This window comes from Onychomys torridus, chromosome 16 (genome assembly GCF_903995425.1).
Source record: "Onychomys torridus chromosome 16, mOncTor1.1, whole genome shotgun sequence".
Lineage (NCBI taxonomy): Eukaryota > Metazoa > Chordata > Mammalia > Rodentia > Cricetidae > Onychomys > Onychomys torridus.
Window position 1 is genome coordinate 68,115,055 of NC_050458.1, and position 27,350 is coordinate 68,142,404.

At 51.5% G+C, this 27,350-nt stretch overlaps 1 protein-coding gene across 3 annotated transcripts; it reads right to left on the bottom strand.

Moving 5' to 3' along the window:
* Positions 1–939: 939 nt before the first annotated feature.
* Positions 940–27,350, bottom strand: Znf385a (zinc finger protein 385A). 3 transcript variants are annotated; one of them, XM_036207749.1, is made up of 8 exons: positions 27,261–27,350; positions 19,801–19,937; positions 7,600–7,710; positions 5,253–5,415; positions 3,191–3,433; positions 2,684–2,853; positions 2,417–2,512; positions 940–2,282 (listed from the first exon to the last, which is right to left on the bottom strand). In XM_036207749.1, the coding sequence occupies exons 1-8, from the start codon at positions 27,268–27,270 to the stop codon at positions 2,052–2,054; spliced, it is 1,161 nt and encodes a 386-aa protein (XP_036063642.1). In that variant the 5' UTR covers positions 27,271–27,350; the 3' UTR covers positions 940–2,051. The 3 variants fall into 3 exon arrangements, with proteins under 3 accessions (XP_036063642.1, XP_036063644.1, XP_036063645.1); XM_036207751.1 differs by lacking the exon at positions 27,261–27,350 and adding an exon at positions 20,933–21,043; XM_036207752.1 differs by lacking the exon at positions 19,801–19,937 and having other exon boundaries at positions 27,261–27,349.

Sequence of the window (27,350 nt, forward strand, 5' to 3'; positions counted from 1 at the left end):
ACTCACTTGCCATGTGGTTGCTGGGAATTGCACACACATCCTCTGGAAGAGCAGCCAGTGCTCTTAAACACGGAACCATCTCCCCAGCCCTAGTCTCTGCTTTTTCTTGAGCTCCAAAGTAGAAACCCTATATGCTGGGCTGGGGCCCCACTTCAGTTGATAAACATACCTCTCCTTCCTCTTTCAATCAACATCCTACCCTCCCTCCTGTCTTCTGCAAGACTGGGAAGTGGGGAAGAGAAGTGAGACAACCACCCAGGGGACCAGTGCAGACTCTGGGTTTGAGTCTGGGCTTTTTGGCTTTCTTGCCCACTACCCAGTAGAGCTGGATGGCATGGCATGAGGGCATGGGGTAGAGAGGTATGTCACTCACAATTATGGGATTATGTGTTTGGGCTGGATTCTGAGGTTGCAGAGTTACCCAGTGCCCCAAGACACAGGGCACTTGGGGCCTGATGAGAGAGTATTGTAGATCTGTAGAGGGTGCAGCCTGGATGGTCTTAGATCATGAGGTCTCAAAGGATCCTTAAAACTCAAGCCTGCTTGCTGGTCGAAAACTGAGGTTCATGCAGGACAAAGATGGATCCTGAGTCAGTATAGGAGGCCTATCCCTGCTTTCTCTGTCTGTTTTGTTGGTGTGGGTCTCCATTATAGACACAAAAGCCTGGTTCTTTCCTTTGTCTGAGTTTAGACCCCTCTCCTTAGAATTGTGAGAAACTCTAATGGAACAGAAGACTACTTTTCTGCGTTCTTAGCGCCGCCTAGTGGAGTTGTAGAGAATTCTCAACAGCCTTGGCTCAGGATTCCCTCTGGCCAAGTTTACACACACGAGCCCGGTCTCTGCTGGCTTCACACAACCTCTTTCCAATCTCGTTTCCCGTCCTCCTCCTTGGTTGTCGGGCTTCCCAAACAGCAAGCAAAGACAGTTTGAGTCCTGGGCACGGAGGGCAGAACGAATCCAGACTTTATTGTCAAGGAGAGGGAAAGAGGGAGGGCGAAGGTGGGGGGCCGGGGTTGCTACATTGTCAAGCAGAAAGAGTCCATGGGGAGGGGAGGGCCAGTGGGGGCCGGTCCCCATCCCGGGTCGGCGCTGGAAGGGCTGACCACACGGAAACCACAGAAGGGACAGGTTGGGGGTCACGCCCCCGCCCGAGTTGTGCAGTGGAGGTGTCACGGGAGGGGGCAGCCATGAGGTCTAGGGATTGGGATAGGGAGGCTACAGACGGCAAACCCTGCGGAAAGGGGTGGGGCGGGCGGGGGCGAGGCTTCTATTGCTTTTTGCTCACAGTTTTGCGGAAGGCGAGGCGGGGGTGGGCTTGGACTGGACACCCCTTGCCCCCCTTGGTACCCCTTGGGCGATGGGTGCTGGTGAAAAGAATGGAACCCGGACCGGGGAGGAAGGTGAGGGAAGGGTCTATGAGGGCATCTCCTTGGTCCCACCCAAGTGCCTGAGACGCCCCCAAGTGCTGCCCCTGCGATGATGGGCCCTACTGGACCTGGGGATGGGGCATGGTGCGGGGCGGGCACAGTGAGGTTGCAGGCGGTAAAACCAAAGTGCTTATGAGGGACCCAGGATCCCGCCTGCTCCCCTCCCCCTGCGGAGGACGGGATTGTTCACGGAAGCGCTTTAGTTTGGGGTAGGGGGGCCGGAGTCCCAGAGTCCGCTTATTGCCAAGAAAATCCATGTTCTCCCCCCGGGCCCCGACCATGGCTTGTGAACCCCGTTTTGTGCTAGGTTTGGAGGGGAAGGGTTGGATGGACATGGCTTTTGGGAGGGGGTGTCTCCGAGGGGGCTCGGGGGTGAGACGGCCCCCCTCTTTTCTAGGGGAGAGGGAAGGACAGGGGGCGGGGTTCCCTGAGATCTGGGGTGTTCCCCCCCTTCTTAAGCCCCCCTCCCCCGCTACCCCTCCCCTTTCCTGGAACCCCGTACCTCGGGGTGGGGGGAAGGAGAGACCATTCAGGGAGCGCCGGGAGGAGGGGCGGGCTGGGAGCCCGAGGCCTGGGTCCCGGCTGGAGGTGGGGGATTCAGTGGGAGGGGTTCAGGGTTGAGGTCAGTAGGGGGAGAAAAGGATGGGTCCGTGCGCAGTTCGGATGGGTCCTGGGGCGGGGTGGAGTAGAGGATGTGTGATCGGTGGTCCCTGCAGAAGAGGTGCGGCTGGAGCCGGGCGCAGGGACAGCGGAGAGCCTGCTGCAGCGGCCATCACCGCAGCCACCGCCAGAGGGCTGGGGAGCAGGCCACCGGCCAGGGACTTGGGCAGCTCCTTGGAGAAAGTCAGTGTGCCCTGCAGCAGGCAAAGAGAGGGAGACAGAGATCGGGCTAGTGGTCCCGCAAGCCCAGCCTCTGCCGGCTTGCCCAGATTCCTTTCCAACTCTCCTGGTCTTCCCAAAGCCCAATTCCCCAGCATCCAGGCCTCACCGCCAGCTCCGCAGCGCCCCTAGGCTTCTTGTGACGGCTCAGTAGAGGATTGGGCTTCCCGGCCACGCCATCTCGGTGCCTCCTGCTGGAGATGTGCTGTGGTACAGTGGGTAGTGGGGCTGTGAGCTTTTAGCAAAAAGTAACCCCCAGAGGTAGGGCCACAGCTACGCACCCGGCCATACTTCCTTTTGAGTGGCCCTTACCCAAGCTCCCTTCCCTTCAGTGGGTCAAGTTCCTCAGATACCCTGGGATGGGTGTAGGTCTCACCTGTTTCAGCTGGACCTCGGAATTGACCTTGACGTTGCAAATCTCACAGTGGAAGGTTCGGTCCTGGGAAGGAGCCTCTGGTTCCCCAGGAGTGGGAGGCCCCAGTCGAGGATAAGCTTTGATGGGCCCCAGACCACTTCGGGCCTCCAAAATTGTCTTGTGCTTAGTACCTGGCCCACCGAGAAAGATGAGGGCAGATGAAAAATTCTCCAGGCCTACCAGGCCTCAAATGTCCACCACCTTCCCAGTTAGAATGTGTGAATGAATGAGGCAAGTGTGGGATTTTTTGGAGTCCTTTGAGATTCTCCCAAGCACAAGGGGGTCTGGGGAAAGGGGAAGGTGAATGAGGAAGCAAGAGACTAAGGAATAGGGGAGATAGCTGGGTAAGGAGACAGGCTGGTAGGTCTTAGAGGACCCAGCTATGCTAGAAGGCAAGGGAGGCAGGATGCAGAGTGGGGTGGGAATAGGCTGAGGACGGGAGACTGGTTGGCAGCAGAGTACCCATACCTTTGTTATGTGCCTCAAGCTGGGACAGGGAGTTCACAGCCACCTTGCACAGAGCACAGTAGAGCAGACGCTTAGCCTTCTCCTCTTCTTCCTTGCTACCCCCAGGCAGGGAAGCTGGGGCTGGAGTTCCCCCTTCACCCTTGGTAACACCCTGTCCAGACTCTGGAACACTGGGAGGGGATGGGGAGCCAGGCTGTTTCTCTGGGGATCCTGGAGCTGGACCCAGGCCATTCTCCGTGGAAACTGTTTGGTAAGAAACATGGGGTCATCCCAAATGGCTCTTCATGTGCAGACCCACCCCCATTTCCTCGAGGGTAAGAGCCCAGGAGTCAGTCCCCACCCTGTTACAACAGCCGTGTTCTCATGCCCTGGGCCACAGCCAAATTCCATTCAGCTGCCACTGGCTGGATGTGTGATTGCAATGCCTGGCTCACTCCCCCAAAGCTGAGGCTAGCCAAGGGGTAACCAGGACACCTTTAGGGTAAAGCTGGCAGCCTGCCCAGCCCGGGGGAAAGGCAGAGACCCAGGATTCATCCCACCATGGCCTGCTGGCCAGCCTGAGCTTCTTGCCAGGACAAGCCCTCCCCAAACCCCTCCCTGACCCTCATGGAGAACACCAAGGAGCAACAGGAAGGGGCAGAGCCAGGAGGAGGAGAAGTCAGGATAGACAGATGTAAGCGCAGCAGAGGGAAACAGAAACACGAACCGGAGAGGGAAGAAGCAAGGATCCAGGCTGCTCTATAATTCATGGCTTGATTAAAGATGCACAGGCCTCAGGCCTCTGCACTGGGTTCTTGCTTCTGCGGGGGAAACTCTAGCACTCCCACTCCTGCTCCACTAGCTGATCCAGTTTCCGGGTCATGGGGAGGGTTGTGGTAGGAGCAGGAGGTGGAAGAATTCCTAACCCCTGGAGGTGTGTGCTTGTCCATGCTATGACCCATCCTTTGTGTCTTCTACTCATTCATGACATCCTTCATCTTCATTCCAAACCAGACAGCACATCCTCATCCCAAACTGGACAGGACATCATGGTTTGTGAAAGCAGTGTGCATAACATCTACCCTATGTCCTCAGAAAGTGTGCAGGGACTAAATGAGTGGTGTATGTAAAGCATCTACAACAATAGTAGTCAAGAAAGGTCATCATCCCCAGCTCTGCCCATCCTTATTTTATAGAGGTGTTAATTCACTAAACTAAGATGATCAGACTCAGAAGCAGCCAGAGCACAATTAGAAATCAGGTCTGGTCCCTACATCTTTGAATGCCAGAGGGTTGGTTGCATATGTGTGTGTGTGTGCCTGTGGCCATAGTGGAGACCTGCCTGGATCCCAAGCTGGTGATAGAGACGCCTGTTTCTCATTATTTTTAGGGTGGGGCAAGAAAGACAGGCCAGAATAAGAGGAAATGAGGACAAGGGAATGTTACGTCTCTCTGGAGTTGGCCATGACTGAGATCTGTGGTAATCCCAGGGTGGGGTGACTGATATCTTTCTGTCCCTGGATTCCCTCAGTCCCAGTTCCTTGGAAGTATGGTGGAGGATGGCCATCAGGCATGAGGGGAAAACAAATGTGAGGTTGCTTTTGGAAAAGCTGAAATAGACCTCAAAGATTTTTAAGTTTTTCTTTCTTAACTTTGTTTCAAGAAGTTCACAGGTCCATCCAAGATCATTTAGGGAGTCTTGTACACATGACCTTAATCTCCAGGGAAGCTGGTAGGTTCTGATGTCCTGTTCCCTTTGGCTAGCACAGAGGGCTTCATCTGGATTAGACGGATGCCTCCCTGTTGCTGGGAGAGCTGGGTCTGGCAGCCTCACCCTAGCCCCTCGCTGAGTCACTGGGCAGCGGAGAAGACAGACAGTAGGGACTCTGTTGAAAAGAGCTGAGGAGGGTGGGTGGGGTGACAGGATGGAATTCTGACATCACTATGCCTGGCTCCAGGACTCACCTTGGGTGTCATTGGGAGTGGGGATGGAGGGAGGAGAGGAGCAGAGGGAGAGTTCTGGGAATTGGGAAAGAACAGAAAGACAGATCAGTTGAGAAGTGTGAGGGGGATTCAGACACACCTGGACGAGGGGCTACACCATCCCCACTTGGGGGGGTGCTGCCTGCTGGAGCTGGGTCTGCTGATTCCCGGACACTAGGCTCCCTGCCTCGGGTCTTGGCAGCCTCGATGCCTTTGACTCTTCGGGCATGGCGATTACCCTTGTAGTGTGCCTCAGCCTGGCTCTTCAAGGATGGAGGAAGAACACAGAGTCTGAGATGACCTTTTATCTACTACATCCTGCAGAGCTCCTTCAGGTCTCAGGGCGGCCTCAGCAGGCTGTAGTATGCTCTGCCTATACCCCTGCTGTGTAGAGCCCATGCTGACATGTCTGGTTATAGCTGTGGCTCAGATGAGCTTCTCAAGCTTGAGTCCCTGGGAATCTGGACCCTGACCTAGTCCAGACTACATTCCACCACCACACCCAGGACCTGGCTGATGACTAGTCCTGAGTAGAGAAAGAGATCCTCAAGCCTGCAAGAGAATACTGAACTGGGGAAAGGTGGGACTCGCAACTCATTGGCATCTCAGACACCAGGCCTAGAAGCCCACGTTCTTCGGTCTGCTCTGTGGTTTTCACTAGCACTGTCCTGATACTCCTCCTAGACCTCATTTTCCTGGAGCTTCCATGGACACCGTGGAGGACCCTGGCCTCCAGCTCAGCTCTGGAGACGGGACAGCAGCAGAGACAGCTGTCAAAACAGAGACTCTGTGGGGAGAAAGAAGGGAGAGCTGCCTGCTATTGGCTGTCTTTTTTTTTTTTTTTTTAACTATTTTTATTTCATGTACACTGTGGTTTTGCCTGCATGTATGTCTGTATGAGGGTGTTGGATACCCTGGAACTGGAGTTACAGAGAGTTGTGAGCTGCCATGTGGGTGCTGGAAATTGAACCTGAGTACCGTGGAAAAGTAGCCAGTGCTCTTAACCACTGAGCCATCCCCCCAGCCTGTTACCGGCTTTCTATCCCTCCAGTCTTTTCCCTCCACCAGAAAATGGAGTCAGGGTTCAGAGAGAGGATGCTTGGAGTCTAAGCAGTGAGTCCAGATTCTAGTTTGGTTCTGGCTCCACCCACCCACTGCATGCCCATCCCCTCCTCTCCCATTTGTACCACAGCTAAGAACGTGTAATCTTAAAGTCAAAAGGTCACCTAAACAGGGATAGAAATACAGGTGTGGATAGGCAGGAAAACAAGATTGACAGGAGTAGAGCCTTGGTGTACAGGGCCCAGCTGTAAGGTGCCTGTGTATATGTGTACACGGGCTGAAGAGAGAAACAGTATGTTTTCCCCCTACTCAGCAGAATAAGACTTTGCTGTTTCCTCCCAAAGCTTTAGGGCCTGCACATTGCATGGTCTGGACATAACAGAAATCCTGATGGGGTTTTAGAGGGGGGAAATCTGGAAGGATTCTCCTCATGGGCAAAATCCAAGGAGGGTGTAGAGATCAGACTTTCAATGTGATTTGGGGGGAAGTTAGAAAGGACGTATGTGGAGGTTGGATGGATGTGGGAAGGGTCGTTCAGCAGATGCCAAAGGGGACTTGGGCTCTCTGGAGAGCCAAAGAGGCCAGACTCAGTGCCTAGGATGGAAGGCTAGAGGTCATACACCTTCCCTATTCTTTCTGAGTAGGGAGTGCTTCAGCCCCAAGGGACAAAGGGGCCAGCCAGCCTTGGAGGTTTTGTCTACTTTCTGACAGAACACACAGCAATGTCCAGGTCTGGTGGCACAGGTTTGTAATCATAGCTACGTATGAGGCGGAGACAGGAGGATTGAAAGTTCAAGGCCTATCTAGGCCAGAGTAAGCTGGAGCGAGCCTGGGAAACTTCTAAAGCCATGTCTCAAAATAAAAAAATATAAAAAGGAGCCAGAAGCTGGTCTGGGTGTGGTGGCATATGCTAGTGAGTTCCAGGACAGCCAGGGCTATGTAGAGAGACCTTGTTTAAAAAAAAAAAAGAGCTGGGCAGTGGTGGTGCACCCCTTTAATCCCAATACTTGGTAGGCAAAGGCAGGCAAATCTCTGTTAGAGGCCAGTTCTAAGACTCCATAAAGAAACCTTGTATTATAAAAGAAAATAAAAAGAAAAAAGGTTGAGGACGCAGCTCAGTGGTATGTCTACTGTGTGCAAGGCCCTAAATTTAATACCTACCACCACACACACACACACACACACACACACACACACACACACACACACATTAAAAAAAAAAGCAACCAAAACATAGTGACCACTTGTCTCAAGTGTCTTCCACTAACTCCTGCCCCCACCACAGGTTTTCCATTCTCTCCCAACACCCCCTTAGTCAGTGCTCCTCACTCAAGCTCCCATGGCTGCCCCACCACTCACCAGTAGGTAGCAGCTAGCCTTCTTACCTGAGAATTGAATCGGATTTGACAGACATTACAGGAAATGACTGGCCGCTTGGTCTTGAGCAAGGGTCCTCCAAATGTGTGTGAGAGCACAGCCTTCTGTACAGGGTCCATCTGTGGATGGTAGGTAGGTAGGGTGAGCTAGGGACTTGCACAAACTCATCTATTAACCCACTTTCCCACACCAGCTGAGCTGAGGTAAGTCAAGGTCCTTAAGCCCTCTCTGCCTTAGGCCTCAACATGCTTAAGGTTCTGAGCCTCAGTTTTCTGGTTCTCTCCAGACCAATCTTCATAACTTTGGAAGATACCCAAAGGACCCACTGCTCCCATTTGATAGGAAGTAGAAGTGGTCTGTCCAAGGCCACACCATGAATTAACAGCAGAGCTGGAAGTTGGACCTGGTCTCTTACTCTGGTTCACCATACCTGCAGGGTTCAACTGTTTCCTTGGCCTATTTCCTACAGTGACGGCAACTGTCAAAAGCCACTGACAAGCCGGGCAGTGGTGATGTATGCCTATAATCCCAGCACTCGGGAGGTACAGACAGACAGGTTTCTGTGAGTTTGAGGCCAGCCTGGTCTACAAAGTGAGTTCCAGGACAGCTAGGACTTCTTAGAGAAACCTTGTCTCATTGACAGGCAGTCCCAAATATCAGAGGTTCTAGGGCTCCTGAGTCCTTTTGGCCCCACTCTGGGGTACAACTATCTGCCAAATTCAGCTTTTGGTCCCAGGAGCCAGATGTTTCTGGCTTCCTGTCTCTAGGCCCTATCTCACCCTAACACACTTAAGGTTCTGGATATCTCTCCTCCCTTTTTTCCTTTGGTTTTTCGAGACAGGGTTTCTCTTAGTAGCCCTGGCTATCCTGGAGCTCACTATTCTGGAGCTCGCTATTCTGGAGCTCACTCTGTAGACCAGGCTGGCCTCCAACTTATGGAGATAGGCCTCCCTCAGCCTCCCAAGTGCTAAGAATAAGGCGTGTGACACCACCATCACCTGGAGGTTCTGGATCTCTTTAAGTCAGCAGCTTCTAACAGGAGTACAAGAACTCAGGAGAGAATTGGTGGTTCTATTGGAGAACAGGCAAGAGGAGAATGGGAATAGCTCTGATCTGAGTGTGCCAGGACCTTCTCAACCTTCTCTCCCTGTCAGCATCAGCAGGCCTACAGAGCAGAGCTGATGGGCTTGTAATGATTGGGAACTCTCTCTGCTCACCCTGGGTCAGCAGACACCTTTGCAGTCTCCGGCCAAGAGTTCACATGAGGCGTGTAGTTGGGGAGGACAGGAGCTTCTCTGAGTCCTTCTGCTATCAAGGGATACAGCTAGGGGCCCAGAGGCCCAGAAACAGTCTCTCTGAGCAGTCCTCCCCTTTCACCCTGGTGGCCAGGGAGGGAAGAGACTGGAATGCAGCTAGGGCTAAAGAGACTAGAAATAGCCAGGAACTCTCGAAACAATTTAGGACTGAAACCTTATTTTCCAAGTGGAGGGGGCTAAGACATAGTTGTTGATGACTCAGGGGTCCTTAGCAACTCACTTAAGTCTCTCTCTGTGCTCAAGTTTTAGGGTTTTCCATGAGACAATGTGAGTTATAGAACGGGAATCTTCTCTCTGCCTTCCCCAGGAGTCTCTCCAACTGCTTGTAGTTACTATCAGGAAGGGGTCCCAGTGAACTGAGTGCTGACCTATGTCTGTCCCATTTTGGTAACAGTGGATGCTGAATTGAGTTCAGATAACCCATGTGACAACCGTCACCTTCCACACACTTCTTGAAAGTCCTAGTCAAATGCAGGAAAAAGTCAGAGTAGAAGAGTATGTGTACATGCATGAGCAGTAGACAGGCTTCCATCATTTGTGCATGGATGGAGTGTGAATGAGTCTCATATCCTGTGTATCTCACTCGAAGATCAACATTTCTGCATCGAGGGCTTTGCTGACACTGTGGATGGTCAGGTTGTGTAATCTTCAGCTGTGTGTTTATCTGTACAAATGCATGATATGTTTGGCAGAAAGAAAGACAGACCAAGTTGGAGGCAGGCTTTAATCAGAGAGGGGAAACAGATTGCTGCTCTCAGCTTCTAGTCTCCAGGCCTCAGTCCTTCCTTTTCAGAGACACCCCCACCCAGCTCTGCCCCAGGGTTCTTAGGAGCCCTGGGCTTCCTCACATGCTGGGTGGGGAATGGGAATTCTGCCCAAACAGAAACGTAATATGGGGCAGGAAACCTAAGTCATCTGAAAACGGTAGGGAGGGAATAGGATGGAGAGGCGAGAGCAGTCTCCTGGTTCTGACTGTACCATCACCCCAGCCAGTTCCCAGGAAGATCTGAGGGCCAGGATACCAAGGATGAGTTGTGAACTGGCTATCCCAGTCTCTATCCCCTGACAGTGTAGGTTCCTGCCAGGTCCCTCTTTAGGAGTGAGAAGCTTGAGGAGGGAGCCCAGCCAGCCTGCCCCACCCTCTCTTCTAGGGACCGAGGAGACTGCTGACTGCAGAAGGTGAGGGCTCAGGGCCCAGTCCCCAAGTAGGTGGAATGTGAGCCACTGAGGTGCTCCTCTAGACCAAGGTCAGGAGGCCCTGGTGACCTAGATGAAGGCTCCCTAGGGAAGGGTGGAGGCCAGCATCTCCCAAGGCCCATTTCATTCCAGAGACCCTTCCCTGGGATGCTGGCCTAGGCACAGCCTGGCAAACTCTCCAAAGCAGTCAGTCCTCTCTCACCTGCCCTCCAACAGTGGTGAAGGGGAATGGCTCCCTGAAACGAATCAGGCAAGGAGGGAAGGGCAAGGAGGAGCGAAATCAGATCAGGAGCAGGAGGGGGCTGCTATGATTAGGCTTCCTCTCACTGCTCTTTATCGGATGGAACCCACTACTCCTTCCTTGTCCAACCACCCACATCCCCACCCCACCCATTCCTCAAAATAAGGCGACAGGCGAAAGGGGTGGGACGGCAGGCACGGGAGGGCCCGAGCGGACAGGACTGACACGGGCAAGAGGGAGCCGAGGGTGCCCAAAGAGCAGGTGGGGAAGGGCTGCTGGGAGAGGAGGGCACGGCTGGAGAAGAGAGGTCTGGGCAGCGTAGTGAGCTGAGGGTAGGTGCAGGACCGACGGCGAGTCTGAGATTTGGGGGATCCCAAGGACCTGGGAAGCAGAGGTTAGCGTCTCCAGCAAGGTGGCAGTAGTCGGGGGCGCCAGTTGGGCTCCCGAGATCGGTGAGGGCCGCGCCGCGTGGGGGATGGGCGACGGCCGAGGACTGGGCCAGAGGAGAGGTGGCCGGCCCCGCAGGCGGGCGGGGATGGGGTGGGGGTGCGCTGCGGCAGCCGCGGAGGCGGGGAGGGAGGGGCCGGTGGCTTACCCTGCGGGGCCCTGGCGGCCGCGGCTCCATGGCCCGGGACGGCAGACCCAGGCGGGGCCGAGCCTGGCCGGCCGGGCGGCCCGGGGACGCGGCGCTCGTTGCCCGGGCGGCTCGGGGCTGTGAGGCCCGGCTGGTTGGGAGGAGGGGAGGCGGCGCCGGTCGGTCCGGAGCCCGCCCCGGAGGCGGGGCCGAGGGCGGGCCGGGACCAGGGGCGGGGACAGGGAACCGGGGAGGAAGGCCAGGGGGCTCCCGCGAAGAGAGCTGGGGATCGCGACTGGACACTGCTCCCAGGAGAGGCCTTGTTCCGGCTCGGGGCCTCTCGGCCAAGCGGCAGGGGCATTGACCTGATGACCTCGGCTACCAGCACTTGGGTTCCTTCCTGGGTCCAGTGACCGCCCCAGTCCTGTGCATGACCGTGTTTGTCTAGTTCAGACATTTATCTGTTTTTTTCTTTCACCCCTTCCACCCTGCTCCACGCTCCTTTGCAGACAGCTTTCCCTAAACAACCCTTTCCCAGCTTTCTCGGCGCACAGCCCCTGAGACCCCGCCTTTAACAAGTCACTTCTCTTACATGGGTGGGAAACCAAGCCCGGGTACCCAAGATTCTCAGCGACTTCTCTGGCTGGTGGAGCGTGGGGCTGCCAGAGCAGAAGTGACCTCAGAGTGGTGGACGTCGACCCTTAACCTCTTCCCACCTCCTCTCCTGGGTTCTCCACCTGCCCTGGCACCAGGTTCCCAGAGCTACGCTTCGTGCACTTGCTGCCCTCTGGTGGCTAAGTGCAACAGCACCGAAAAGGCCAAAGAATCTCCACGGACAGGAATCCTCTGTCTCTGGGTCTCATATCATAGCTCCCATCTCACCCAGAGCAGCGGCCAGAGAGATAAGGGAAGCTGGGTACTGGTTTGAGAAGGTACAACTTTGGGAGACAGTGACGGATGTCCAAGAACAGAGACAAACAGTGAACTGATCAGGGGGAGAATGAGGGAAGATAATTCTGTGAAGTGTCTGAGAGGCAGAACTACCCATACAGGAGAGAGAGAGAGGGAGGTACTAATCCATAGAAAGAGAGAGACTTTGCCATAATTCCACCACCACCACCACCACCACCACCACCACCACCACCACCACCACCACCACCACCACCACCACCACCACCTCCACCACCACCACCACCACCTACTGTCGATAGAGCCCTTGGAATGTGCCAGCTCTGCACTGGGCTCTTTGCTTGGATTATCTCATTTAATCATCACAACTGTGATTTGAAGTAAGTACTATTATTATCTTTACTTTACAGATGAAGGAACTGAGGTTTAGAGAGGTTAGATAATTTGCCCAAGGTCATAAGCTAGTAAGTGGCTGAACTGGGATTTGAATTTAAACCTAGGCAGCCTGACTCCAAAGCCGTGGACTTAGCTGCTGCACAGTCCTTCTGAAGGCGGGTGTGCAGCTTTCCTGCAGTCCTCATTCCTCTGCAGAGTCTGAGCTGTCACGCAGCCTGACATTCTCCCTTGTCCGCTCCACCTCCACAGGACAGACTTCCCTTCCCAGCCCCTCCAGCTGCTGGCTCCTGTTTCTTTGGCCAGAGTGGCCTCCTGTTCCTACGATCCGATTCAGGTGATTTTCCAGGACTGTGGCCTTGGTCATCCCACCTTCCCTTTCTTTCTGTTCTTTAAGTAATAGTAGCAGTAACTAGTGACCAGGCAGCAAAAGTTGATTGAACACTGTGATAGGCATTCTGACTTTGTAATACAATTCACACACAGCCTTGTGAATTAGTAGTATTACTGTTCCCCACCCATGTTTTATTTGTTGGACAGTCTTACTATGTAGTGAAATCTGTCCTTGAACTTGTGATCCTTCTTAGGTAGTCGAGGCTGGCCTGGATCTCACAGAGATCCACCTGCCTATGCCTCCCTAGTGTTGGAGTGTTGGGACGAAAGGCATATATTACCACCGCCTGCCTCAGCCTTTTAAGTGCTGGGATTACAGGCATGTGCTGCCATGCCTCACCAATATCTCATTTTATAGTTGGCAAATTTAAGGTTTAGGATGGTTAAACAACTTGCCTAAGGGTGTAAAGCCAGGAGTTTGCAAAATTAATTTATATCCTGGAAGTCAGATGCTCAGGATGATGCTGTTTGCCACCCTGCTGCACTCCCAGGTCTATTCGTGCTGTGGCTTAATTAACTATAATTTATTTACTCACTCCTTCTGAGGCATTGGGGCTTGAACTCATGATCTCACCCATATCAGTGCCCTACTGCTGAACTATATCCCCAGGCTTCTCTCTTTCTTTGTTTATGACAAAGTTTTACTTTAGTTCAGGCTAGCCTAGAAATCACCATGTAGCCCAGGCTGGCTTGAAATTCAGGGTGATCCTCTCACTTCAGCATCCTTAGTGCTGAACCACTACACCTGGTTCCAAACATGGGAACATATATTGACCAGTTCTCTGTTTTGCACTTGAAAAGTGTGTGTGTATGTGTGTGTGTGTGTGTGTGTGTGTGTGTGTGTGTACACAGATGGCTCATTGGGTAAATTTCCCTGCTGCTGAGGCTGATGACCTAAGTTCAGTTCTCAGGACCTGTACAGCAGAGGGAGAAAGCTCAGTAGAAGGAAGAGAACTAATTCCCACAAGTTATTCTCTGACTCTCACGTGCACGCATGGCATGTATATACACATCCCTACTCCTCACCCTCACAATAAAAAATAAATAAACAAAATGTAAGCCTAGTATGATGGTGCACACCTTTAATCTCAGGACTCAGGAGGGAGAGGCAGGTGGTTCCTGTGTATTTGAGGCCAGTCTGGTCTACACAGTAAGTTCCAGACCAGTTAGGTCTATATAGTGAGACCTGTCTAGATAAATAAAGTGATAGACAGACAGATGGATAATTTAATACAAAGAAGAACGCTTGCATGCCTATAATCCAAGCACTCAGAAGCCTGAAATGCAAGGATCTTTGTGAGTTGGAGGCAGTCTGGGGTACATAGTAAGAACTTGTCTCAAAAAAAACAAAAACAAAACAAAGCCCAAAAGAAAGGGGGCGGGCAGCAATGAGACCCCTTAGATGGTATGAGCACTTGTTATGCAAATCTGAGGATCTGAGTTTGATCCATGGAACCCACCGTGGAAGAAGGAGAGAACCGTTTCCAGGAGCTAGCCTCTGGCCTCTACCACATGCTGTAGTGTGTGTGTACACATGTACACAATAATAATACATTTTAAGCTCCAAACATCAACAAAACATGATTGATAAAACAAAAACATTCAAAATGCAAAAGAATATCAAGTTGGCTCTCCTTATTCTGAGTTCCAAGCCTGTGGCTTCAACTGATGATGTGCTGAAAATGTTTGAAAAAATCATGCCTGTATTAAACATGTACAAAATTTCCCTTAATGATTTTTAAATTGTATTTATGTATTCTTCTCATATATTACATCCTGACTGCAGACTTTAGCATTTTTTATTGCATGTATTTTACTTGTGTGTATGAGAGACCTTGGTGTACACATTCATGCCACAGTGTGCTTGTGAGGGTCAAGAATCAGTTCTCGTCTTTTATTATGTGGGTCCAAGAGGTCAAATTCAAGTCCTCACATTTGGCAGTAAGCACCTTCACCCATGGAGTCATCTTGCTATCCCCAGACCTTTTTCATTGTCATTATTCCTTAAACAATACATTTGTAATGTGTACTATAAATAACCAGATACGATTCAATGTATAGCAGATATGTAGGTTATTTGCAAATATCGGATTACTTTATACAAGGGACTTGAGCATCCACAGACTTATCACTCCTGGACCCCTGGATCCAGTGCTCATGAATGACAAAAGATGATTATATAATAAAAAGTACATCTAGGGTTGGGACAGTGGTGGTGCACACATTAAATCTCAGGAAGCAAAGGCAGGTGGATCTCTGGGAGTTTAAGGCCAACCTGGTCTACAGAGCGAGTTCCTGGACAGCCAGGACTGTTTGTTACACAGAGAAACCCTGCCTCAAAACAAAAAGTACATCTTGGGCTCCAGAGATGGCTCAGCAGGTGGAGGCACTTGCCAGCAGGCCTGACCACCTGAGTTTGATCCCTATATCCCACAAGATGGCAGGAGAGAATCAACTCCTGATTTTTCTTCTGACTTCCACACTTGTACCTGCACTCACACAAATAAAATAATATTACCAATATAATATTTTAAAATATTTATTTTCATCTTATGTGTCATAAATGTTTTGTCTGCACCTCTGTCTGTGCACCTGATGCCCATGGAGGTCAGAAGAGGGCGTCAAAGTCCCTGGAACTGGAGTCATCGATGGTTGTGAGTGGGGAACCAAATGGGTCTTCTACGAGACAAGTGCTCTTAACCACTGAGCAACTCCTTGAATAAATATTTTAAAAACAAAACAACAGTAAAACAAAACAAAACAAAACAAAAAACCAAGAAACCTCAGAGGCAGGTGAGACAATGCACACCTTTAATCTTAGCACTTGGGAAGCAGAGGTAGATGGATCTCTAAGAGTTCTAGACCAGCCTAGTCTGTATAGTGAGTTCCAGGCCACTTGGAGCTACATAGTTAGACCTTGTCTCAAACAAACAAATAAAACAAAATAAAAACAACACAAAAACAACCCTACATCTCAGTGTGGAGAGAAGACTCAACAGTTAAGAGTATGTGGGGTTCTGCCAGAATACCTGAGGGCTGATCCCAGCACCTACGTCGAGTGGCTCACGTCAAGTGGAGCTTGTAACTCCAATTCCAAGAGGTTCTGATGCCTCTGGCCTCCTTAGGCACCTGCACTCAAATATACATGGCCACATACTGGTACATATATAAACATTTTAAAAAATAAAAGTAAGTCTTTAAAAAAAAACCCCATATCTCTGTTCCTAACTGTAAATTCTCCTTCTCCTACAGAGTGGCATCATTTGTAATTTCTTGGGTGTCCATCTTCTGAAAATCCCAGCGCTCACATATAAATATCCCCCCCTTTAGTTTCATAACAGAACCTACTATTTTATAACTTGCTCTTTTGCTTTTTTAAAAATTACATTTTAATTTGTGTTATCTGTGGATGTATGTGTACTGGAATCAGTCTCTCCTTCCACCGTGTGGGTCTCTGGGGTGGAACTCAGGTCACAGGTTTCATGAAAAGCAGCTTTACCCACTAAGCCATCGATAGAGTTTCATTCTAGCCCAGGCTAGCCTTGAACACTTGTGACCCTTCTTAGTTTGTATTGTTTGTTTGTTTTTAATGACTCCAGTCCCATGTCTCAACTTCTTGAATAGCTGGCATTATAGGCCAGTGTTGCCAGGCCTGGCTTTGAGTTTTTATTTCATTATCACACATGTTGGTCAGAGGATCACTTTGTGCACTAGATTCTCTCCTTTTACCTTTATGTAGGTTCTAGGGATTGAACTCAGGTCTCCGGGTTTACATGGCCAGTGCCTCAGACCCACTGAGCAGTCCCACCCCTAGCCTTTTCTTTAGATCGTCTTGCTAGATAGCTCAGGTGTGCCTGGAACCTATGACCCTCGTGCTTCTGTCTCCCGAGTTCTACAGTTACAGATGTTACATGCCTATTAGTTTTCTTTTTAATGTAGTGCTGAGGATTGGACCCAGGACCACATGCACCACAGACAGACACTCTACTTCTTCCTGAAAGTTGTTCTCTGACCTCTCACAGGGCACAGAGTATGGGCACACACAGACACTAGAAATAAATACAATAGAGAGGAAGAAACCCCAAATGATAGATGGGTGGGGTGGCAGGCATATACCTGTAATCTCAACCGTAGAGAGGCAGAGGTAAAAACCCAAAGAACAAACAAGCTAACAAATAAACAAAAAAAAATTTGCATGACTGGACTAAGCATGAGTCTCAGATGAGCGGTTTAGCCTCTGTGTTTCTTCATCTACAGATGGGAACAATACTGAGGCTGCCGAGACTGAGAAGAACGTGAGGTCAGACACAGGGCGGCATTCCCTGCCCTCGGGCTCTAATCACAAGCTCACTTGCGCTTGTACTTTCCCAAATTTTCTTCCCTAGCTCTTGTTTTGTTTTGTGTTTTTTAAAAAATTTTATTTATTATGTATACAGTGTTCTGCCTGCATCCCTGCAGGCCAGAAGAGGGCACCAGATTTCATTACAGATGGTTGTAAACCATCATGTGGCTGCTGGGAATTGAACTCCGGACCTCTGGAAGAACAGTCAGTGCTCTTAACCTCTGAGCCATCTCTCCAGCCCTGTGTTTTGTTTTGTTTTGTTTTAATACTTTATTTAATTTTATTTTATGTGCATTGGTGTGAGGGTGTCAGATTCCCTGGAACTGGAGTTACAGACAGTTGTGAGCTGCCTAGGTTCCCCTATATCAGCAAGTTTTTCTTCCTCTCTCTCTCTCTCTCTCCCTCCCTCCCTCCCTCCCTCCTTTCCTTCCTTCCTTTCTTTTGAGACAGGGTTTCTCTGTGTAATAGCCCTGCCTGTCCTAGAACTCACTTTTTTAGACCAAGCTGACCTGGAACTCAGAGATCCGCCTGTCTTTGCCTCCTGAGTGCTGGGATTAAAGGCATATGCCACCACCAGCAAGTTTTTCTTGATATCCCTTGAGCTCCCATGCAAGCTAAATGCTTTGAACACAGCTCTTCATCAGGTTATAGTAAACTTGCTATTCTTCCTGATAAACAATTGGCTCCCTAAGGGCAGTGGCCAACTGATTCCTATGGCTCAACACTGGGTGCAGTTATGAGAATATATGTTCAACACTGTGTTTTTATTAAGTTGCTTTAAAAATAATATTTTTTTTTCTGTGCAGGGAATTGACTATAGGGCCTCACTCATGCTTGGCAAGTTCTTTACCACTGAGCTGTATTTTAAGTCCCTTCACCCACTTTTTTTTGAGGCTGGGTCTCATGAAATTCGAACTTGCTATGTGGCTGAAAATAACCTTAAACTCCTGATCTTCTTGCTTCTACCTTCTGAGTGTTGGGGTTACAGGTGTGCACCACCACACCCAGCTGAAATCGCCTCTTTGTTAGTGTTTCTGTGACAATATTTATTTATTTTCTAAAGATTTATTTAATTATCATGTATGCAGTGTTCTGCCTGCATGCATTCCTGCATGCCAGAAGAGAGCACCAGATCTCATTATAGATGGTTGTGAGCCACCATGTGGTTGCTGGGAATTGAACTCAGGACCTCTGGAAGAACAGCCAGTGCTTTTAACCTCTAGCCTGTGACAATATTTATAACCTCCCTTCTGCTTTGCTGCATACATGCCTCTCTCCCCCTTGGATATAAGGTCACTAAGATAGACCTGTCTTCGGTTTACCCTCCTGTTAGCATGGGTCTAGGACAATGCCATTCTTACAGTCAGTGCTAGGTTCCCTCATCTGTAGAACGAGGCTGGTAACAATAGCCACCCCAAAGGATTCTGTAAAGGTTAAGATGTGACAAACACTTTGTAAAAGTCTGAGTGCAATGCAAATTCTGGTTTATGTTTCTGGAAGGAGTTTGGGGGTTGCAGCTATAGGCTAAAGAGAACTCCCCTCGCCCCCACTTTATTTCTCTCTCTGTCTCTTTTTTGAGGACTTATGTATGTCAGGCTGAGGATGATCTTGAATTTCTAAACCTCCTGAGTTCATGTGTGCCCCACCACACCTCATTTATGTAGTATTAAACATCAAATTCAGGGCTTGTCTGAATTACATTTTGGGCACATACTGTGTCAACCAATGTCTACCAATTACCAAACCCTCAGCTTCTGCCATCCCATTTGTCAAACAGAAATACCAGTGTCTACCTTGCTAGATTGTCTCTTTGGGGTGATTGCTTCCTCTCGGTCACAGTGGCCTGAGCCCTGGACTCACCCTTAGCTTACCCTTCCTCCTCTCCCTGTCGCTAGTTGGTCACCGTGGTGGATCAATATTTCCTTGAAAACACCTCACCAGTCTTTCCTTCCTCTTTCCCATTCTTACTGCCCATTTAGGCTTGTAAGGCCAGATAGCCTCCTCCAGCTTTTGAACCCTTCATTGGCTATGTCCACAGTCATCTTCCTCAGCCACAACTCTTACCGAGGCACTTCCCTGGCAAAGAATGGGCAGTAGTTCTCTGCTTCTTTTCCTATTAATTATTGATGACTTTTGCCACCCCTTCATGTTCTATCACAAACTGACCCTACCCACCCAGTTGTGTGTTCTAGAGAGCTGGGGATGGTCCAGTGAGTAAAAGAGGAGCTGTGTAAGCCTGAGGATCTGAGCTCCATCCCCAGGACCCGCACAAAAAGCTAGATGCCATGGCGTGCATCTACAACCCTAGCACTCTTATGGTGAGATGGGAAGTAGAGGAGAACAGGCTGAAAGCTGACAGGCTAACTAGCTTGGAGTACACAGCATGGCAGAAACACTGTCCTCCACTCTCGTGGAAGTGCATATGTGTTGTGTGCGCCTGCACACAGGCACACAGACATACAGAACACAACAAAGGGAAAACCCACAGCTGTGCTAGCCTCCTCGTCCCTGCCCTCTTCCCCAACCCAGTATCCTCAGCTATTTTACTCCTGACAGCATCACCACATAGGCTTCCTTATTCTCTCTATGGCTGAGCACTTCATGAGGGATGAGTGGGACAGGGCAGTGTCTGGGTGACAGGAAGGGCTCAGCAATGCTCTGTTGTTGTCGCAGTTACTATAGCACCAGAGAGCCAGCAAAGGCATGCCATCAGTGACTAGACATGAGGAACACAGGGTCACAGGAAGTGAGGATGAGTTAGGCCTACAAGGACAGTGCAGTGGTAGACTGGGAGTGAGGGGCTCAGGGCCATGGGTGGGGGAGAGGCAAACGGACCATACTCACTGTGCTGTAGTTGCTGAAGAGGCCCAGGGTTGGGGCTGGCTCCAGTGGAAAGGGCAGGATCTGCTTGAGGTCCATCGGGGGCTGCATGATGGGGGGCTGCCGGAGCAGAGGGAGGGGCCCTGCCCGGCTCAGGCTGCCTGAAGGGCAGAGAAAATGAACATTCTGTGGGGTAGGAAGACTGAAGCTTGGAAGCCTCACCCAAGTTCATTGTACTACTCCCTAGATGAGGCTCCTATACTCAAAAGTGTGCCCCCAGAGTCTGAGTGTGAACCATACACATACTTCCCCTGCTGCTCAAGGAGCAGGCCCTCTGTGGGCCTAGGGACACAGGCTGGTCTTTCCTTCTGGGTGGTTTTCACTTCCCCCTTCTGCAGCCTCCTTCCCCAAGCCCTTCAGGCTTTTTACAGACCCAAGAAAAGCCTAGACCTCCTCTGCAGACAGCCTGCCCCTGGACCGAATCCCCAACTCCCCGCTCTGTGTCTGGAGTTCCCTGGGTATATGAAGGTTTGTTGCATTCCCAGAACAGATTCAAGTGGGTGACTTATCCCACTGTGCAGAGGGGGACATTGAGGGAGCTGCTGCATCTGGCTCCCTAAGTTATAATGCTGTTCAGGTTATAACTCTTGAGTAATGGTCACCATCTCTGGGTACCATTTGCTCAAAGCTCTTCTGTAGCCCCCTCAGTCTTATCAGACTCATTAGTCTGACTGGGCAGGCTCAGTTCCAGCTCTGTAAGAGGAACCTCGGTCAAAGCCTCTGGGAGAGGAGGGCCTGCATGTGACCCCAAGGGGAAATGAAAGTCCAGCTAGCCACTCAGTAGCACCCGGAAACCTCTTCCCCCTGGAGTCCTGAAAAAGGATTTACCAGGTTCCAAAGGACCCAGCTCAAAGGTACTCAGGACCCTCTGGGTTTCTGCTGGCCCAGCTACCTTCTGAAGAGGCCTTTGTCCACCAGCTGGGCAGTTCCTGCTGCCCTCCACCACTCCAGAACCCCCTGCCAGCAGCAAAGGTTTCTGGAACAAAGGCCAGACCAAGAGACTGCTTGCCTGGCCCTGGACCTCCCTTGACCTTCCTAGGGTAATGGGTCCCCAGGATCCTTTCTTGTTCCCTCCATAAAGACACCCCTGTCATACCTTCAGAAGCTGGTACTTGCTGCCCCCAGGCAGTGGCCTGGCCCTGGCCCCCTAGGGGCCTGGGCCTGACAGTGTCCCCTTCCCTTGGTTCTGCCCTCTGCCCCCTTCCTTTGCCATCCCCCTCCCCCAGCCCAGTCAGTAGAATCAGCCAATCAGAGTCCTGGAAAAGTGGGGCAGAGGGGAGGGCGGGGGAGCAGGGATTAGGGGAATCTGAAGCGAGAGGGAGGGGGTGGGGAGGGCTCAGGCACAGCTGGGGGGTGGAGAATGAGGGCCAGAAAGGTCTGGAGGGGTCTGTCTCTTCCACTCAATGCCAAGACTGGAGGCCACTGTGCCTGAGGCAGATAGGGGTCAAAACTGCTGGGAGTTTGGTTTCCAAATTCTAAGGCCTGAAGATGTTTACCTTTGGCCTTTGAACTGTTAGGGGTCTGAATGCCTCCTGTCCATTTCTTCTTCCGGTAGTTTACATTTGGAATGGTGTGTGTGTGTGTGTGTGTGTGTGTGTGTGTGTGTGTGTGTGTGTAGAGGGGAGAGAGAGAGAGAGAGAGAGAGGAGAGAGAGAGAGAGAGAGAGAGAGAGAGAGAGAGAGAGAGAGGGAGGGAGAATATACATGAGAAAGAGTAGCAGAAGCAGAATAGGTGACTAGAAAAGGGACAGATACAGAAGAAAAGGGTTACAAAGTGGGAAAGGAGTTTAAAACCAGCAGGACACTGCTGACAGGCAGCACGCAGAGCTAGAGGAGGACAGGAAAACCCTGGAGCAGAGAACGTAGAGGCGAAAGATGAAGGTGAAGACAGGGACAGACAGACTGATCATCTCTTCTTCCGTCTTCGGCCTCTCCCCCCTGCCCCACCCTTCCTTACTGCCTGGCACACCAGGGTAGCCTTAACGAGCCTCAGGAATGGCGAGAGAAACCCGAGGGCTCACCCCCCCTCCCCCTCCCAGCAGCTGGTCTGGGGCTGGCACGTCCACCCCAGGGCACCATGGACTGCGGCTTGGCTCCTTGACCTTGTCCCTGGCTGTCAACTCTCTAGGATCCCACTCCCAAAATCCAATTTAGAGCGGAGAGATGAGTTCCAGAAAAAGCCACAGAGAAACATTGAAAGAACCACTATGTACCAGGTAATGAGCAGGAGTCTTATCACATGTAAGCTTGGAGACGGAGCAGTTTGGGAGATGGTTGTGGTTCTGTGAAGCAGCCAGTCTTGTTTCTCCCATGTGAGGAGACTACGACTCAGAAAGGTAAAAACCTTGGCTGATGTCACACAGCCTTAAGTACTGGGGCTGAGAGTCAAATCAAGATCTGTCGCACTCTAGCAAATCCTTCCTCTGCTACATTGCTCCCAGAGGGTTCTCATTTAACGCTGAATCGGAAAGCTGAGCACAGGCTTGCGTCTAGTTTAAGCAGAGAATGGGGAAAGCAATTCCTTGCTTTTCCTGGGTGTGGAGTCCTCATTTAGCTTTAGAGGAGGAGAGATGGAGGAGAAGAGACAGAAGCCACTCAGCTCCTGTAGCCTGGAACTGATGTGGAACAGGGCTGGGGTGGGAAGTGGGACAAGGGGTGAGCTGAGGGCAGAGTGAGGGAGGTGGGCAGCTAGTGAGGGGCTGTCCCCAAGCTCTCCTGGCTCTTCCACTCTGAAACCTGAGGTGGGAGAGGGGCAGATGGCAGCTTAAGAATTGTGTGAACAGAAATAGGGCTAAGGCTCAGGGGTGGAGAGAGCACTTGCCTAGCCTGTGGAAGGCCCTGGGTTCAAGTTCTGATGCCTCATTGCCCTCCTACTTTACAAAAGCTCCATGGTTCTTGGTTTTGAGGCTCAGGTACATCCACCCTTTTCTTTTTTTCTTTTTTTCTTTTTTTTTTGCCAGAGCTGAGGACTGAACCCAGGGCCTTGCACTTGCTAGGCAAGCACTCTACCACTGAGCTAAATCCCCAAACCCACATCTACCCTTTCCTAAGAAAAATAGTTGCCACTTTTTGAAGCTTATTCTTTTCTTTCTTTCTCTCTTTCTTTTCTTTTTTGTCTGTTTGTTTTTTTTGAGGCAGGGTTTCTCTATGTAGCCCTGGCTGTCCTAGAACTCGATCTGTAGACCAGGCTGGTGTCGAATTCACAGAGACCTGCCTACCTCTGCCTCTGGAGTGCACCACCACTGCCCAGCTTATCTTTCTTTTTTCTTTTCTTCTCTCTCTCTCTCTCTCTCTCTCTCTCTCTCTCTCTTTCTTTCTTTCTTTCTTTCTTTCTTTTTTAAGGGCTGTCCTGGCATCCGCTATGCAGACATACAGACCAGGCTAGCCCTCGAACTCACAGAGATCTTCCTGCCTCTGCCTTCCCAGTGCTGGGATTTAAAGTGTACACTACCACAACTGGCAATTTACAAAATTACTTATTTTTATTTTTATGTGTATGAGTGTTTTGCTTGCATGTATCAAAGTGCATAGTGTGTGTACCTGGTACCCTCAGAGGCCAGAAGAGGGGGCTTGATCCTCTGGAACTGGAGTTAACTGTTGGTTGTGAGCCACCACATAGGTACTGAAACCCAGCTCAAGTGCTGTTAACTGCCCAGCCATCCCTCCAGCCCCCTGAGGCTTATTCATTGACCGGGCTTCATATACACAATCCCCATGAGATGGTTTCGCTGTGCTAACTGGGTGAGTAGTAGCTGGTATCTCTGACTGGCTCATTCTCATCTCTCATCTGTCACACTAGGACAACAGTACCTGCCTCCGAGAGTTGATGACAAGATTGAACGAGTCTGTGTAAAGTGCTGGCACGACATACTGAGCACTCAATAATGTTCGCTGAAGAAATGAATTCTTTTATGATAAATGATGACAGTTGGTTCAGATAGGGGGTGTTAGTAGGCCAAGGTCACACAGCAAGTGGGGAATTTGAACGAGTTTCGCCTCCCAGTAAGGTTTTCAAATATTATGCTTTTCTGGGTAGACTGGAGAAGAAAAGGAAGATGAAGGAGGAGGAGGAGGAGGACGAGGGCTTGGGGGGGGGGGGGAAGGGGGGGAGGAACAAGTCCAAGGCTTTTGTCATGTGGGAGGTGAGGGCTGCAGGAAGGTTGGAGGAGGAGAAGGAGAGCAAATTGTGTGCATGTGTATACGTGTGTGGCACCCAGGTTAGGCCAGGTTGGGAGGGGTTAGGGCCAGGCTGGGGCAGGCTACTCTGGAAGGAAGCTTATTAGTGTAATTACCTCCAGCAGACAGAGCCCCACCCCGCTCCATGGGGGATTGTTACATGTTCTAGTCAAGACAGCTTCCAAGGCACTATAGAGGGGTGAGCTTGCAGACCCCTTGGGTGGCATCCATCTGTCCATCCCCAAACCCTGTTTTGTCCTGGATACTCTGTTTGCTGTACCCCAGCTTCCTGCATCCCAGTGAGGGCTGCTCTTTTCCTTCCTCCCCAAAAGGTCTGGCCAGGTCCTGAGCCATGGCTCCTGGGCTTTCTTGGGTAGGCTGGGCAGGTCTGGTGTAGAGAATGGGAACAGTCTGGGTGAGTCTGCCATGAACTGAGCTGTCTCCGGGAGTGGCCCATCTGGGTAGGGCAGGATCAGGGAAGGTTTTAGGGTAGGGCTGTGATTTAGTGACTGTCTCACAAGGGCGACACTCAAATCAGAAAGGTTTTGGGGTTAGGACCGTGGGTGAAAGGCACACCTTGGGCCTAGGTTGGGAATCAGCCTATGAGGCCAAAGGAGAGATTGAGATTTCATCTTTAACTACCTCTTCTCCTTCAGGCCTTTTAGTTTCTTTCCCAGAAATGCCTAAAATCAGGGTCAGGCTAGCAGGGAAGCATTGAACTCTTGTATCTTATCCTTTTGGTCAAGTCCAATGAATCTGTCCCCTCTACCTCAATTCCTTCATCCTGGCAGAAGGCAGGCTGAGGGCTGGAAAGGCTTTGAAGTCAAAGATGAAAAAGACAAGGGGATGATTATGCACAACTAAAAACACCAGCCCTAATAACCTCAGGGCATATGTGGGTGGGGGTAGGACCTTGAGGGAGGTGGTGCCTAGGATGGGAGGGGCTGACTGCAGACTTTTGGGAAATCTTCCCAACCTGAACAGAAGAGCCTCCTTCCCTTTCCAGGTTCCTGCCCCTCACTAAACCAGGGACTTATTTGCAAAGGACAGTGCAGCCTAGAGAATCTGAACTTGGAACTGCCATCTTGAACTTTGAGGCCCTGATTTTTTTTTTCCCAAGACAAGCTCTGGCTGTCCTGGAATTCACTCCAAAGACCAGGCTGGCCTCGATTTTACAGAGATTCACCTGTGTCTACCCCCCACCCTAGTGCTGGGATTAAAGGCATGTGCCATGAGTGCCCTGATTCTTACGTGTGTGTTTTAATTTTGTTTTGAGGCAGATTCTCACTCTGTAGGCCAGGCTGGCCTTACACTCACTCTTTAGCCCAGGCTGGCCTCAACTCCCAACAACCTCTCTCTTCCCTCAGTCTGCTGGGATTATAGGCACAAACCACCACATTCAGATAAACTGGGTAGGGATGCCTTGTAAAGGACTCAGGGAGTTTATCATTCAGACCTAAATACCCTAGTATGGTTCTAAAGGGGTCTTGAGTCCTGGCAAGCAGTTTCTCCACTCTCTTCTTCCTTAAAGCAGGTTGGGATGTAATGGGGGTGGGGGGATGGAGAGTGTATGGTGCACCACTAGGCTCCCACCCCTCTGTGGACTTGGCACCAGGAAGGAGTTAATTACAGCGTCCTCCAGGGAGACGGTGGAGGCCAGTTGGTGGCAGGGTCCAATGTCAGAGAATTTGGACTCAGTCTTCTTGTGGCTGGATGTTGGCAGGGCTCTTCCAGGTCTCTGACACCTCGTTCTCTGGGGCCTCCTGACTAGGGCAAACAAGGTTTAGTCTCGCCTGTACTGGGCAAGCAGGATGCTGCCTCTTCAGCTGGCCCAGAGTACAGCTAGAACACAGGGATCACACAGGCTGGCAGAATGTGGAGCCTGTGTGTTAGGGTCCTGAGTTTGAACTGTGTTAGGGTGTCCTCTGGAGTTGGGACAGTATTCACAGAAGGGCAGGGCACCTGCTAGAGACAGCTTTGGAGAGGAGGTCGGTGACAGACCTGCATGCCTTGGTTCTCTCATTCATTTAAATAGCTGTGATGGATGGCCAGTTGGAGGGGGTAAGGTATAAAAGCCATGAGAGAGAATGAGACCACACAGCAGCTAGATGGAGAAAGGAGGGTAGAGTGGGAAAAGGCCCTAGTGAAGTTAGTGGGGGTATGCAGTCAATGGAAAGGAAAAGAGACAGGAAGGGGGCCTTGGGAGAGGGATGAGAGCCAGGGAGAGTGCAGCCCTCCGGCATCAGCATTGAGCCAGGTGTCCTCAGTGGGGGCAGGGAGACCACAGGTGTCTGAGAGTGGTAGGGGGCTCCCCCATAAACAGGGCCCTGGAACCGGCCTAGCCAGGGTGGAGGTCAGAGGTCAGCGCAGGCCCTGCGCCGCTGTGGCGGCAGGGTGGTGGGCAGGGGCTGCTGCAGAGCCCGGAGTACAGCTAGGCCCTCTCCTCCCCCATCCCTGGGGCTCCCTTCCCGATGTAGGTCATGAAGATGGGGTGGCCAAGGCTGACAGGCTGGCTGTCAGAGCCCAGCGGGACTTCCCTTCCCCCACTCTGACTTTCCTTCGTCCCTCGGTCTCCTGTAGCCCCCGACCAGGTCTGGGGAGAAAGGGAAGAAGGGCCCAGGCAGCCGGCGCAAGGAAAGAGGGGCAGGTCCCGGCGTGTCGGGGCAGGATGGCTGCGGAGACAGGATCTAAGCCGCAAGAGCCTGGGATGGACAGTTTCCCACCAGCTCTTCCACCCAGCCCCTTATCTTCACCCGTCATGTTCCCACCTCCCACCGCACTCACCTCGAAGCTACACCCAGCATCTTTTCCCTCCGCCCCCCACTTCCTCCTTTCCTTCTTATCCTGGGCCCAGAAGGCTGTCGGAGTGCCAAAGCCAAGGGTGGGGGAGGCGCTGGGGGTGACGGGTCAGAACCTTTACCTCAACTCCACCAGGCCAGGACCAGCCCCCTCCCCTAGTCTCTCCTACACTGTCTTATAATATTCATGAGCCTCATGAATACGCAATGTTCTCATTATGGGGCGGGGGTCTCACTCTCGGCTTTCCTTTCGCCCCTCCTCAGATTACCAGGAGAAGCAGCAGTTAGGGGAGGAGGGGAAGAGGGGACCCCAGATGTGCAGCCAGATGAGGGGGGAGGGGGACGAGCGGCAGACCGGCGGCCGCAGTCACCGCGGTGCGGAGTGGGGGGGGAGGTGACCCAGTGAGAGGGAACCAGATACCCGGAGCCCAGAGTCGCGGAGACCACTCACCGAGGATCATGCTGGGGACCCAGGCGCCCGGGGTTCCGCGTCGTTCTGTCCCGGGGGCCGTTCTGGCCGGACTGGGGGTACGGGGGGGGG

Excerpts from the sequence above, each read along its gene's own strand:
- Znf385a (XM_036207749.1), bottom strand. Across the intron at positions 2,854-3,190 it reads GCTTGAGGCACATAACAAAG|GTACTAAGCACAAGACAATT; the intron begins GTATGGGTACTC and ends TCGGTGGGCCAG. Across the intron at positions 2,283-2,416 it reads GGGGCGCTGCGGAGCTGGCG|GGCACACTGACTTTCTCCAA; the intron begins GTGAGGCCTGGA and ends TGCCTGCTGCAG.